Below are 15,101 nucleotides of genomic sequence, written 5' to 3'. Positions count from 1 at the left end.
TAAACAGTGACCCGGCTTTGGCCTTACTCTTTGTTAATATTACGGAGATCCCATATAATCTTAGGACCATTGCTATGCACCTATTCCTAGCCACAAAGTTGGCTATAACTAGGAACTGGAAAAGTTCAACAATTCCGACCATACAGGAAATCATCAATTCAGTAGACACTACTAGGTCTTTTGAAAAAATGTTAGCACACAAAAACTTTGCGGTATGCAAATTTGAAAGAGAGTGGGCTCAGTGGAGTGTTAATTCCAATGATCAATAGAATGTCACTAATAACCTTTGAATACAAAAGGTGTTTACATAGTTGATAATATGCTTGTATTAACTAGTGCTTGTGATGTACACTCGGAAGCCTTGGTCTTTTACAAAGAGTCTGCCTACTTGCCTTACCTTGTCTTTAGTTCTTTTCTCGTTTCTCTGTTCATTTTTCATGTTTATTTTGTAAGACATGGTTATTGGATTGTACTGATGTTATACCAACCTGATGTACAGATACAATCTCTGGAGTACATGATACCACATGGTACATGCGAACAACGCATAGTAATGTAATATAACCCGTTGTACGGGTGATATGTACGATTCCTTTGATCACTGTATTCTTTGGATTTATGAAAAAATTCTCAATAAAGATATATTGAAAGATAAAGGGCATCTGTCAGCAGTTTTGTACCTATGACACTGGCTGACCCGTTACATATGCTCTTGGCAGCTGAAGACATCTGTGTTGGTCCCATGTTCATATGTGTCCGCATTGCTGAGAAAAATTATGTTTTATTATATGCAAATAAGTCTCTATGAGCAACGGGGGCGTTGCCATCACACCTAGAGAATCTGCGCTCTCTGCAACTGCTGCATCCTATCTACTTTAACCCCTTCCCGACATATGACGTAATAGTACATCATGGCGGCAAGTGTCTTGCCGCATTTTGACGTACTATTACGTCATGGCGATCGGGCGGGTTCAGGAGCAGTGCGCGCCCGATCACTGCAGGGGCCTGGCAGTCCCTGATAGCCGAGCCCCTGCTGTATCCGCCGGCATCGCTGTAAAAGCCAATGCCGGCGGATTAACCCCTTATATGCTGCGGTCAGCGCTGACCGCGGCATAGAAGGTGCATGCGGCGGGTGAGGGAGCTCATCGGGTCCCTGCACTGCTGTGGCGGGGACCCGATGCCATGCACAGGCTGCCCAATGCCTTGCACGGTATCGGGACCTGCCTTCTACGGGAGCCGAGGAGATCCAGGCCCCACTAACAGACAATGCATTACAATACAGATGTATTGTAATGCATTGCAGAGGGGATCAGACCCCCAAAAGTTGAAGTCCCAAAGTGGGACAGAAATAAAGCTTAAAAAAAAAAGGTTCATTTAAAAAAAGAAAAACACAAAAACATAATTTTTTTCTCAAAAATGCTTTTTTATGTAAAGCTGAAACAAACAAAGAATGTAGACATGTTTGATATCATTGTGTTCGTAACAACCTGCTCTATAAAAAATACCGTCAGATGAATGTTGTAAAAAATAAAAACTGTGCCAAAACAGCCATTTTTTGTTTACCTTGCCTCACAAAAAACTTAATATAGACCAATTAAAAAATGTACCCCAAAATAGTACCAATAAAACTGGCACCTTATCCCCTAGTTTCCAAAATGGGGTCACTTTTTGGGAGTTTCTACTGTAAAGGGTGTATCAGGGGGGCTTCAAATGGGACATGGCATCTAAAAACCAGTTCAGCAAAATCTGCCTTCCAAAAACCATATGGCGCTCCTTTTCTTCTGCGCCCTGCCATGTGCCCATACAGCAGTTTACGACCACATATGGGGTGTTTCTGTAAACCGCAGAATCAGGGTAATAAATGTTTTGTTTGACTGTTAACCCTTGATGTGTTAAATAAATAAATGGATTAAAATGAAAAATCTGCCAAAAAAGTGAAATTTAATCTCCATTTTCCTTTAATTCTTTTGGAACACCTAAAGGGTTAACAAAGTTTGTAGAATCCGTTTTCAGTAGCTTAAGGGGTGTAGTTTCTACAATGGGGTCATTTATGGGGGGTTTCCACTGTGTAAGGCCTCCTGCACACGACCGTTGTGTGCACCCGTGGCCGTTGTGCCATTTTCCGTTTTTTTTTCGCGGACCCATTGACTTTCAATGGGTCCGTGGAAAAAACGGAAAATGCACCGTTTTGCAGCCGAGACAGTGATCCGTGTTTCCTGGCCGTGAAAAAAATATGACCTGTCCTATTTTTTTCACGGCCAACGGTTCACGGATCCATTCAAGTCAATGGGTCCGTGAAAGAACACGGATGCACACAAGATTGGCATCCGTGTCCGTGATCCGTGGCGGTAGGTTACTTTTTATACAGACGGATCCGAAGATCCGTCTGCATAAAAGCTTTTTCATAGCTGAGTTTTCACTTCGTGAAAACTCAGAACCGACAGTATATTCTAACACAGAGTAGAATATACTAAAAGAACTGTGTACATGACTGCCCCCTGCAGCCCCCCCCCCCTGTAGTTAACACATTAGTGGCCAGTGGGCCCCCCCGTAGTTAACACATTGGTGGCCAGTGCGGCCGGCCCCCCCCCCCTCCCTCCCTTGTAGTTAACACATTAGTGGCCAGTGGGCCCCCCCTGTAGTTAACACATTGGTGGCCAGTGCGGCCGCCCCCCCCCCCCCCCCCCCTCCCCTGTAGTTAACTCGTTGGTGGCCAGTGGGCCCCCCTCCCTCCCCTGTAGTTAACTCGTTGGTGGCCAGTGGGCCTTCTCCCCTCCCTCCCCCTCCTAATTAAAATCTCCCCCCTATCATTGGTGGCAGCGGAGTGTACCGATCGGAGTCCCAGTTTAATCGCTGGGGCTCCGATCGGTAACCATGGCAACCAGGACGCTACTGCTGTCCCGGTTGCCATGGTTACTTAGCAATTTGTAGAACCATTATACTTACCTGCGAGCTGCGATCTCTGCGTCCGGTCGGGAGCTCCTCCTACTGGTAAGTGACAGGTCCGGCCGGGAGCTCCTCCTACTGGTAAGTGACATGACCTGTAACTTACCAGTAGGAGGAGCTCCCGGCCGGACCTGTCACTTACCAGTAGGAGGAGCTCCTGACCAGACGCAGAGATCGCAGCTCGCAGGTAAGTATAATGGTTCTTTAAACTGGGACTCCGATCGGTACACTCCGCTGCCACCAATGATAGGGGGGAGATTTTAATTAGGAGGGGGAGGGAGGGGAGAAGGCCCACTGGCCACCAACGAGTTAACTACAGGGGAGGGGGGCCGGCCGCACTGGCCACCAATGAGTTAACTACAGGGGAGGGGGGGGCCCACTGGCCACCAATGAGTTAACTACAGGGGAGGGGGGGGCCGGCCGCACTGGCCACCAATGAGTTAACTACAGGGGAGGGAGGGGGGCGGCCACACTGGCCACCAATGTGTTAACTACAGGGGGGGGGGGCTGCCCCCTGCTGCCTGGCAGCACCTGCCAGGCAGCAGGGGGCAGTCATGTACACAGTTCTTTTAGTATATTCTAACCTGAAGCGTCCCCATCACCATGGGAACGCCTCTGTGTTAGAATATACTGTCGGATTTGAGTTTCACGATGTAACTCAAATCCGACGGTATATTCTAACATAGAGGCGTTCCCATGGTGATGGGGACGCTTCAAGTTAAAATATACCATCGGATTGGAGAAAACTCCGATCCGATGGTATATTAACTCCTGACTTTACATTGAAAGTCAATGGGGGACGGATCCCTTTGAAATTGCACCATATTGTGTCAACGTCAAACGGATCCGTCCCTATTGACTTGCATTGTAATTCAGGACGGATCCGTTTGGCTCCACACGGCCAGGCGGACACCAAAACGACTTTTTTTTTCATGTCCGTGGATCCTCCAAAAATCAAGGAAGACCCACGGACGAAAAAACGGTCACGGATCACGGAAAAACGGGACCTGTTTTTGCGGACCGCAAAAAAATACGTTCGTGTGCAGGAGGCCTTAGCCCCACAAAGTGACTTCAGACCTGAACTGGTCCTTAAAAAGTGGGTTTTGGAAATTCTCTTACAAATTTTAAGAATTGCTTCTAAGCCTTCTAACGTCCTAAAAAAAAAAAAATATTACATTTACTAAATGATGCCAACATAAAGTAGACATATGGGGAATGTTAAGTAATAAATATTTTATGAGATATCACTTTCTGTTTTAAAAGCAGAGAAATTGAAAATTTGAAAACTGCGAATCTTTCCAAATTTTTGGTAAATTTGGGATTTTTTTCATAAATAAAGGTCAAATATATTCACTCAAATTCCAAAGTACAATGTGTCAGAAATAAATAAAAGCGTTCCAAAGCTATTACCACATAAAGTGACACAAAAATGACCTGGGCAGGAGGGTGAAGGGGTTAATGAACAGGGCCAAGCAGTGAAAACATGTTGATGTCTGGCCCTGTCAATCAAAGTGCAGAGGGCGCAGCAGTTGCAGAGAGAGCAGAGTCTCTAGGTGTAATGGTAACGCCCCCGTTGCTCCTAGAGGCTCATTTGCATATATTAAAGCTTCTTTTTCCTCAGCAATGCGGGCACATATGTACATGGGACCAACACAGATGCCTCCAGCTGCCAAGTGCACATACAACAGGTCAGCCAGTGTCATAGTTAAAAAACTCTTGACAGATGCCATTTAAAACCCAATTTGTCTTTCCCCATCTGCTATTGGAGTTGAGTTGGGGCGCCCCCATACACATTGGAAAGTGTAGGTTCACCCTTTCTAACTATTATGGGCTCCTTTAGTATTGTGTTGCAGCCTCTCTCCTGTCTGAAATGACTGATAAGAGAGCAAAAGATTGCATTTAACTGCACAGAAATTTGTAGATGCATACAGGCCGCCGGTGTAGTGCCCCTTTAAGTGGTTTTGTGTCGGGCAGATATACTGTACCAGAGCTGTGCGCATTTTATCACTTTCGCAGATCATTCAGATGCGGTGACGCGGCCTCCGGATAGCTACGCAGATCCTCCACTTTATATTCAGTGTTTTCCTGTTGTGCATTTTGAAGATCTCTTCTGTGTCAGGGATCAGTAAGGAACAATCGAAGCTGCGGCAGCAAATCTGTTCCCAGGTGTCGATAGCTGCGAGGTTCCTCATGGCAGTCCTGCTACCGTCCCCCACGCACCGCCATCTCTGTACAGAGCGCCTGGCCTGGCGCACGTCATCTTTTGGACACTGGTAGATTTGCATCTGAAGTAATATCTAGTACAGCATGGCCATCCGTGTAAGCACGAATATACAGTATATTGAGCCTCTAACTGTAAACCAGAATGTTTCCATTCGCTGACAGCAAACAGATCATTAGACAGAAGAGGAAATTAAAGGGGATATCCGAGAAAAGATTATGATGACCTATTCTCGGACACCTCGGCAGGAGTCTGAGTCCCGGGACCCCCGCCCATCAGCAGTTTTAGGAGGCCACGGAGCTCTGGTGAGCAAGATGACTTCACAGCAGCTTTCCAAGCACAGCGCCATACATTGTATAGTGACAGTACTTTGTATTACAGTTCAGCCCCATTGACTTGAATGACTCTTCTAACCGCTCATCTGAGGATAGGTCATCAATATCTTTTTCTGGATAACCCCTTTAAACAAGATCTATGAAATAGTTGCAGGACAGTTTCCTTTGAGTAAAGGGCCCCTCCGGTCCTGAGTAAATAAAGCATCATCATGAGAAATTATGCAACTTTGTAACAAAATTCATATTTCATTTCCTCAACCCTTTTTCAAAATCTCTGCTTGCTGTTTGTAAATTCTGTTCTTAGGCCATCCGATGTGAGCTAATTAGTTTGAAATTTAGACTGATACGTTTTACCTGCAATGATCGTAACAAACTATCAGGACCGGAGAGAGATTTGTGCTACCGCGGGACAGGGTTACAACATTTTGGTTCTTCCCATTTACTGACATCAAGCAGAGATCTTGAAAGAGAATGTGAGGTCTGTTAGAATATTGCAAGACTTTACATTATATAATCATTGCATTTTTATTTTATAATTTTTTTTTTGCATAAAACCAGAAATTCTTTTTAAAGGGGCAGTCCATCCTCAGAATAGGCCATCACTAGCTGATTGGTGGCTGTCTGATGCCCCGTGTTGGTCCCATTGAAGTCATTGGGAGCCGCACCGGAGCTATTCACCCGGTTGTGAGGTGTCAGATCCCCACTGATCAGATAGTGAAGGCCTATCCTGAGGATAAGCCATCCACATATGGATGATTTTGCTCTTTTTGCTTTATCCAGTCCTTCCTGAAATCCTCTGTTCTTCTGTGTAGGACCTCCCCAGTGGAACCTTCCAGGTGAAGCTGAATATCTTCTCCAGTAAGAAAGATTCTTCCGGAACGTTTCCAGTTCCTTTTGATTTACCCCCCGAGCGATACACTGGGAAAGGTAAGAGTTCTGTTATCTGTACTGGAGCCGCCAGTCGTACATGACACATGGAGTCACGTGTGTGTGTGTGTCTTACATTGTATAGGGGGCAAATTGAAGGACTCCCCCCATCCACCCCCAAAATATACACACACACACATATCTGGAGAACGGTGGTCCCGTGACCCCATATGCCCAATGCAAAGTGACTGCCAAAGATAGCTTGTTCCATCAGCTTCAATGGCAAACACTGATTATAAATGGTTAAAGCAGCCACTGACCTATTTGTCAGCAGACCCCTGTCTCCTTGCGTGGGGGTCCCAGAGATAAACTTTTGATGATTGCGGTGTCTGATGCTGAAACATTCGGCTCCATCGTTCAAAACAAAATATTCGCTCTTGCTCTATCTATGGGATATAAATCCTGTAGAGCTAAACACAACAGCAGCACAAATCTCTCTCCTTTCTTGTTTGTTACAATGTATCAGTGCAGGTATGGCTACTTTCACACTCGCATTTTGTGCGGATCATGGATTCAGATAATACAACCGTCTGCATCCGCTCAGAACGGATCCGTTTGTATTATCTTTAACAGCCAAGACGGATCCATCATGAACACCATTGAAAGTCGATGGAGGACGGATCAGTTTTCTATTGTGCCAGATTGTGTCAGTGAAAACGGATTCGTCCCCATTGACTTACATTGTGTGTCAGGACGGATCCGTTTCGCTCAGTTTCGTCAGACGGACACTAAAACGCTGCAAGCGGAATGGAGACTGAACGGAGGCAAACTGATGCCTTCTGAGCGGATCCTTTTCCATTCAGAATGTATTAGGGCAAAACTGATCCGTTTTGGACCGCTTGTGAGAGCCCTGAACGGATCTCACAAACGGAAAGCCAAAACGCGAGTGTGAAAGTAGCCTAAGGCACCTTTCACATCGCCGTTTCTCCTTTCCCTTCTCCGGCTCCATTAAGGAGCCGGAGAACGGAAAGGACGGATTCTACAGATAACTGAGCGTAACGGAGCCTAAAGACCCCATAGACTATAATGGGGTCCGTTCGGTGTCCGCTCTGAATATGATTTTTGAGCGGAGACGAAAGTCCTGCATGCAGGAGAAATGGTGATGTGAAAGGAGCCTTACATGTATCACTCCAGAGTCTGCCAGAGTTTACGCTGGATACAGTTGCAACAAACCCTCTGCTGTGAGAAGTCATCCATTTGTATGGGGTTTCTGCTCTTTTAGTATAAAGAAGAATATTCCCATTCACTGACAACGAGCAGAGATGGTGAGAAATTGCTGAGGAACTTTTCAGTATACAGCGATTTAGCTTTGTTTAGGCGGCGCTGGCATTATAAGCTGCGGGTGCGATGCGCTGAATGTTCGCGCCATCTACTAGGAGTGATTGGATTAATATCGGTGCGCTCAGCGCTAGAGCTTGTAATTGGAGTCTGTTTTGTGCCTTCTTCTAATTATAAGAGGGAGAAGCGATCCGCAGCTTGGCTCACAGCAGCGGGTCTTTCCGTCTGTGTTCAACCCTGGGGGAGGGGGGGGGGGGGTTTAGGGCGCAGTGCTGCACCTTCTCTAAAAGCGGCGACATTATGAAAGCGTATTACGCCCAGCACCAATTTTGAGAGAGTCTGAAGGAAATTGTCTGCCTTCTCGTTGAGAATTCATTATGTCCCCGCTCGGTGATTCTGTCACACAATGCATTACAGTCACTTCTCCTCTGTGTGGGTGAAAGTACGATTTCCATCATTTTCTACTTACCGGAGGGGAACAGATGACATTATTACAGAGCATTCAAGTTTGAGCAAAAAAAATGTTATTTTAGATACTTGTTGTGAGGATTAATCTTCCAGAACATTAAGCGGCGCTCGGGTCCTATACGTAGGGGCTGTGTGAACCCATCCCCTCTCTTGACGAGTCTGTTTTAGTAACTACTTGCACCCCCATCCCATGTAATAAGAATTCTGGAGCATCTGTTTTTCTGATTCTGCGCTGTGCCGTTCCTCTGTTATTCCTACTAGAAGTCTATGAGTGAATGCTAGCAATTACCAGTTGGAGGCGTGTCCCTGCACTCTCTGACACTATCCAATCCCTGTTGCCAGTGGCACACCCCCAACTGTTAACACCCATCTGGACCTTCATTGTAAACTGTTAGCAATTCATTTACGCTTCTAGCAGGAATAATAAAGGAACAGCACATCACAGAGTCATAGGAAAACATGTGCCAGAGTTGTTATTACTATTTGCGACTGCAAATAGTTATTAAAACAGACCTGTCAGGAGAGGACACAGGTCCTTTTAAAGGGGCAGTCCAGTGTGGACAAGCGGCATTCCACCTTAAAATCAAGGACTTGGCTAAGGAGCCAGTGAATTTGAACAGTCTTCTTGATATCCATAGGCTGCTACAGCCATACCGATCATCTCCTGCTCACGCACAGCTGCATGGTTTGTTACAGTGTGTCAGAGCGCTCTCTATAGACAGTCCTGCAGCTGTGCAGGCAGATTTCTATCCCCATTTCTTGTGTACTGGAGCAGCCTGACAGTCCCGACACATCTGCACTGGTGAAAACAAATGTGTCTTTCTTTTCTTCTGTCTAAGAGATAAGCGGCGCCACAGGGTTTCTGGTGACTTTTTATCCCCACCATTAAAATAACACGTGTATTTGCCCTGAGTTTAGTGTCGAGGGAAGTCGATGTCTATTATCATTTATCGCTTCTAGTGATCGTTACGTGTGCGGCCATGTTCAGTGCAGGCATGACACGCTGAAGGACACGTGAAAGGGTTAGTAGACCAGAAGGAGGTAAGGGAAACGCTGGAACTATTAGCGACTCCTTCAGATCGCCTTATAGGAGCCACATAGTGTCCAAATGGAGAATAAAGTGGGGGGCGAGGCTCCTTTAAAAGTGACATCTCACCAAGAGCGCCTTATGCTGTTTCTTGGAAAGATGGTTGCTCGCCGCTTGGCAGCCCGGGGGTTAATATTTTTCCTGCTCGTCGGTGAAGGGAGAATAATCTGCAACTGTGGGTGGAAAAACGACAGTGTTAATGGCGTGAAAACCATGCCTTGATTGTTCCGTGAATCACTAGGATTTGATAGGCAGTTAGCGGGAATTAAGACTCCAGCGACGGGAAAAACTGGAGAATTAGGCCTCTTGCACACGACCGTTGTTCTGGTCCGCATCCAAGCCGCAGTTTTTGCGGCTCGGGTGCGGACCCATTGACTTCAATGGGGTCGCAAAAGATGCGGACAGCACTTCGTGTTCTGTCCGCATCCTTTGCTCCGTTCCGTGGCCCTACAAAAAAAAATAACATGTCCTATTCTTGTCCGTTTAGCGGACAAGAATAGGCATTTCTACAATGGGCCGCCTGTTCCGTTCCGCAAATTGCAGAAGGCACATGGGCGGCTTCCGTGTTTTGCGCATACGCAATTTGCAGACCGCAAAAAACAGAACGGTCACGTGCATGAGGCATTAGCCGCTGGATTCACAGCACGCGCACAGCGTACGCTGAGGTTACACTAATCCACCTCATAATATAAACCTGAGCTTGTGAAACTACAACCCCCAGCATGCCCTGGCAGCCAATATGCATTCAGGTCACTTTCCGTGTCCTGCCACAAATCCATGCACTACTACTGTCCGAGAGAACGCTCTAGTTCTACGCATCCTGGGACACCTGAGTCCGGAACAGAATTCCAGAACCTTAGTGAAAAAACTGACACAGAGGCAGGTTTATATGCCAATCAATGACACCCCTGTGGAACGGTTGAATTACCTCCAGTGTCCTCTCACTCCTCCTACACATTGAAGCATTCTGTTCATGAATCAGCAGGCTCAGGCTGAACAGGACCAGATGGCTCATCACTCCCCCAGCTTTACACAGACCCAGAATTTCATATAACTATACATTGTTTTCTCGCCCATATTCATTGTGGGACACAGAGACCGTGGGTATAGCTATGTCCTCTAGGAGGCGTTGACACTAGTAAAAGCTGTTAGCTCCTCCCCTGGCAGCTATACCCCCTTTTATTTTAGTTTTATTTTTTTCCTTCTTTTTCAGATGGGAAACAGTGGACGCCTCGCCTCCCTGTTCTCCCGGGGTGGAGTTGCGCCAGTGCCGGTCACCCGCACTGCTGCCTCCCCCACAGAAGACAAGGTGGCCCAGGGCAGCCTCGGTCCCCTGCATCCCGCCAGCCAAAGGGTCACCCATCCAAGCCCCCCTTTTCCAGCGTCCTGCCACTACGGTGCCAGTAGCTGAAGGGGTGACCCTGCTGGACCAGAGGAGGGGTGAAGATGGCGGCAAGACAGAAGATGAGGTGAGTACACGGGACTAGGTAAGTATGTTTAACCTCCCTCCTCTGACCATCCCCTTCCATTCTTGGTTATCAGGGTTAGTCTATGATTAACGCTGGGGTGCCGCCAGTGTCTGAGTGAGACACTCGCTTCTGTTCACTTCCTCTGGGAGTTAATCATGCTGGCGCTCTCTGGCCTTTCCTCATTAATCACTGGGCCCACATTGGGGGTTAAATTGCACTGTAAGCAGGAGACCGAGCACACCGCTGCCTGGGTGCGCTCGGTCAGACAGCGGGGACACCTACCGCCTTCATCCACTCCTTCCGGCCGCTCCGGAGGGGGTTAACTGTCAGGGATGGGACGCGCGATCGAGGTTCACGGCCACTTCGGCGCTGTGTGTTCGGTGTTCCGACCGTGTTTTTACCCTGCTCGCCTCGCGAGGGAGAATCACTGTCCGGTCCGCGGCGGGGACGCCCCGCCCCCAGTTAGTTGCGGGCACATTCGCTGCTCGGCTACCTCTGCGCCCCGGCCAAGCTACAGCTCCAGTGTGCGCACCAGCGCAAAAAACAGGGATGGGAGCGGAGAGGCTCCCCGCCTCCCCCCTATGTAGATTTCTGCTGTCAGGGCGCTAGGGGGTTAATAGGTGCAAATTCTTCCCGCCATTCACACCCCCCCTGAAGTCGCTTGGCCCCACCCCCCTTCCTCAGGGCAGCTTTAACTCCTGGCCAGCCACCTGCAGCCGGCCTCAGATTTTCTGAGGATTCTATCTTCAGTACAAGTGCCGGAAAGTTAATACAGTCAACCCCTTCCTGCCTCTCTGCCCACTTGTCATTGGGCATCCTAATAAAAAAAAAAGAGACAAGGCAGATGTGCATTCATAAAGGCCTCATCACAGCAGGACCCCCCCCCCCCCCCCCCTACCCTGTTTGTGTGGTACCAAGCCGGGCCCGGGTCCTATACGGACAAAGGAGGACCTCTCATAGTTCCAAATCCGCCCCCCTGGGTCGTTGGTTGATAATCCTCCACCTGCGTAGTTCCAGGGAGGATCGCTGAAGTATTTCAATCCACCCTCTGGGTCGTGTGGTTGATAGTTCTCTAGCGTACTTCACAAGGATCTCTGGGTTCCCAATCCGCCCTCTGGGGCCGTTTGGTTGATAATTCTCCACCTTCGCAAATCCTGTGGAGGACAGCTGAAGTATTCCTAATCCACCCTCCGGGTCGTTTGGTTGATAACTCTCCACCTGCGCAATGCAGTGAAGGACCTCTGCAGGATTCCCAATCCGTCCTCCGGGGCCGTTTGGTTGATAATTCTCCACCTGCTCAATACAGCGGAGAACCTCTGCAATTCCCAATCCGTCCTCCGGGGCCGTTTGGTTGATAATTCTCCACCTGCGCAATTCAGTGAAGGATCTCTGCAGGATTCCCAATCCGTCCTCCGGGGCCGTTTGGTCGATAATTCTCTACCTGAGCCATACAGTGGAGAACCTCTGGAATTCCCAATCCACCCTCCGGGGTCGTTTGGTTGATAATTCCCCACCTGCGCAATTCCAGTGGGGGAAAACTGGAACTTCCCAATCCACCCTCTAGGGTCGTTGGGTTGATAATTCTCTGCAGGCTCAATTTTATACAGGACCTCTGTTCCTAATCCACCCCCTGTGTAGTTTGGTTGATAAGCCCCCACCTACGCAGTCCGCAACTGCTAGGGGTGAGTTTCTGAGACGTAGACCTGCGCGCTAGTGGACCACAGCAGGTCGGCTTCTCCTCAAATATCTCCACACCCCCTCCCTTCTTCCCCAGGTCACGCTCAGACGCACCCTCTCTCACAGGAGTGGGTCCGTCCGAGGGAGGGGGGGTGAGGAGAATCACTGATTCGGACCCTGACGTGAATCCGAAACAATCTCCTCAGATTGCGTCTACGGTAGCCAGTAGCACTCATCGTAGGCATTACCCCCTTCCTTAGGCGGAGTAATTGCACTACTAGGATACGGTTCTGACCTTATACATTGTCCCCTGCCATAGGTGGACTAAGTACAATAACACTGTTTTCAGTGCATTCCCCCTTCTGTAGGTGGCGGAATTGTACCTCCACTGGGTTCAGTACCTGCCGTATTCATTAGCTCCTTCCATAGGTGGAGCGATTCCATTCTCACTGGTTACAAGGTGTGCTGTATACATTACCCCCTTACTTAGGTGCTAATTGCTCTCCCACAGGGTACAGGATTGCCATATGCACTAGTTCTCGCCGTGGGTATTAACCCCCCTTCTTAGGTGGGGTAATTTCCTGTGGCAAAAGTTTGGATACGGTCCGACTGTCGCACAATCCTTCCATAGGCGTAGTGTTGCGCGTCACTGTGCTTCCTACTTGCCTTACCCCCTTTTGCTAGTGATCCACTAGCGGGGGAGTACCTGAACATCTTCAGATTCTGCAATTCAACTGCGCCACGGCTCTAGGTGGCTGCGCTTATTTCATTAGGGGGCGTGGCTACAGTCGGTACTCAACGGTGCTCGGTACTCTTACTCTAGTGCTATATGAGTCCCGCCAGTGGATACGGTGACTATTCCTCATTGTGTTCCTTTGGAGCTGGTTTTGGGCATAATTATAACTCCTCTGTCTTCTCAGGGTGTTTACTAACATCACTTGTGTCCTAGAGACTCCCATCTCCATGGGCTTCCATTGTCCCAGTCGGTCATGATATTGTCCATCAGTAGTAGTGCGTACACCATTGCACATATATGATGATTACGTGCCAACGGGTCAAGTGTTACTCTTTCCACCATTGCTGATGTGGGAAGTGGTTGTGCTGGCACGCTGGTTTAGCTTTGCAGCCTGTTCTCCTCCGCTGGTGCGGCTTTTTATGCTGGTACTAGCGTTCGCAGTCGCTACAGTGGGGCAATCCCTCAGGTAGGGGTTCTACCCTGACGCTTGCTTGGCGGTTGTTCCTGTTCAACGCCTTTCCCAAGTGGAGCGTTTAAGGTTAGCTCTCCTTCCCTGGGGCAGTATGATACCGTGGCTTCTACCGGATTCCTCTACGGTATGGGGGTCCTGGAGTAGCCATAACATACTCTGGCTCCTCCTGCACAGCTCCTTCGTCAGGTGACGGATTCTTCTATCACCGTATTCGGTGGCGTACGCTGCATAACCTCCTCCTTAGGCGGAGTATGGGTACCGCCGCTATCTTCGGTGGCTACTTCTGTGTACTGCCAGTCTCAGTTGGGGAATGGGCTTCGCCCTTCCCCCTTTCTCCTTCCGTTTATTCCTTCTCTGGCTCAGGGTTCTCGGACACTCCGCAAACCTTGGTAGCTCCTATGTTGCTACTTCCCCTCATCTATGTTGATGCAGGGTATTGGTTCTGTGGTTTTTTTCTTCCAGTCTTGTTCCGGACCAACTGTTGGGCTGTGACGTTTCCTATATTCCTCCTTCTACAGGTGAATCCTACAGTTGGTCCTGGGTGTACTACCCGTATCTACAATTACCTCTCTTGAGACTTGACTAGTGAATGCCATGTCAGTCCGATGTAGTCATGCCTTTTCACTGCACATTCCGTGGCTAGACTATGAGACTCACCACGCCAGGCTGAGGGGGGGGGGGGGGCTGTCACGTCTGTTGATGGAGTTTCATTCCTGGAACGGAACACCCCTTCTATTCTTCCTCCTTGAGGTAGGAGTTTTTTCTCTCCAATCTTGGTTTGGTTGATTTATTCCGTTGAGCGGTGTTGCTACACCGTCAATACACGGTCGCTGACGGAACTCTTCCGTCGATGATTCTCATATAGTCTCTACTTTTACCTATCCAATGTGTTGATTCCCTGGCTTGCGGTTGGGCATGCCTCATTCCGGCGTGTTTTTTCTCGGTAGTTTATCAGCCAGCTTCTCAGTCTCCCCACGAGCCTTGTCGGCTCGGGGGACATTGGTGGACCACTTACCGTTTTCCGTGGAGCGCTTCCCCTTAGCAGGGGTGGATCCTGGGTCTGGGGTTTTTGTTTGGACATTAGTTCTTGGCTGGGTAAGGTTCGGCGCTATGTATCCTTTCCAGCGTCCTCTGACCCACCCGGGGCCCACAATACCTTCCTCCAGGGAATGGCGCATACGGTTCCTCCATACCATCCTCCTTTACCGCCTTGGGATCGGACCTTAGTCTTTTCAGCGCTCCGGAATTCTCCCCTTGAACCTGTCCTGGGAGGTGTTTTTTTTCTTGTGGCTATCACATCCATCAGACGGGTGTCCAGGTCGGGGCGCTCTCTTGCAGAGCACCTCCTGGTTCTGACAGGGATAAGCGGTTCCCTGGCCCGTTCTTTCCTTTTTCCCGACGGTGGTCTCCGATTTCCATTTCAATGAAGAAATTGTCCTTCCATCACTGTGTCCCTCCCCTTCACACCCTAGGGGAAGGGAGTTA

At 48.7% G+C, this 15,101-nt stretch overlaps 1 protein-coding gene across 1 annotated transcript in view; it reads left to right on the top strand.

Moving 5' to 3' along the window:
* Positions 1–15,101, top strand: part of TDP1 (tyrosyl-DNA phosphodiesterase 1) — an 89,595-nt gene that overhangs the window by 72,799 nt on the left and 1,695 nt on the right. Inside the window, exon 15 of the mRNA XM_040412123.1 lies at positions 6,315–6,429. Coding sequence (XP_040268057.1) covers positions 6,315–6,429 — 115 coding nt within the window. The remainder of the gene's footprint in view (positions 1–6,314; positions 6,430–15,101) is intronic.

This window comes from Bufo bufo, chromosome 11 (genome assembly GCF_905171765.1).
Source record: "Bufo bufo chromosome 11, aBufBuf1.1, whole genome shotgun sequence".
NCBI classification, from domain to species: Eukaryota; Metazoa; Chordata; class Amphibia; order Anura; family Bufonidae; genus Bufo; species Bufo bufo.
This window is presented reverse-complemented; position numbering and strand designations above follow the sequence as displayed.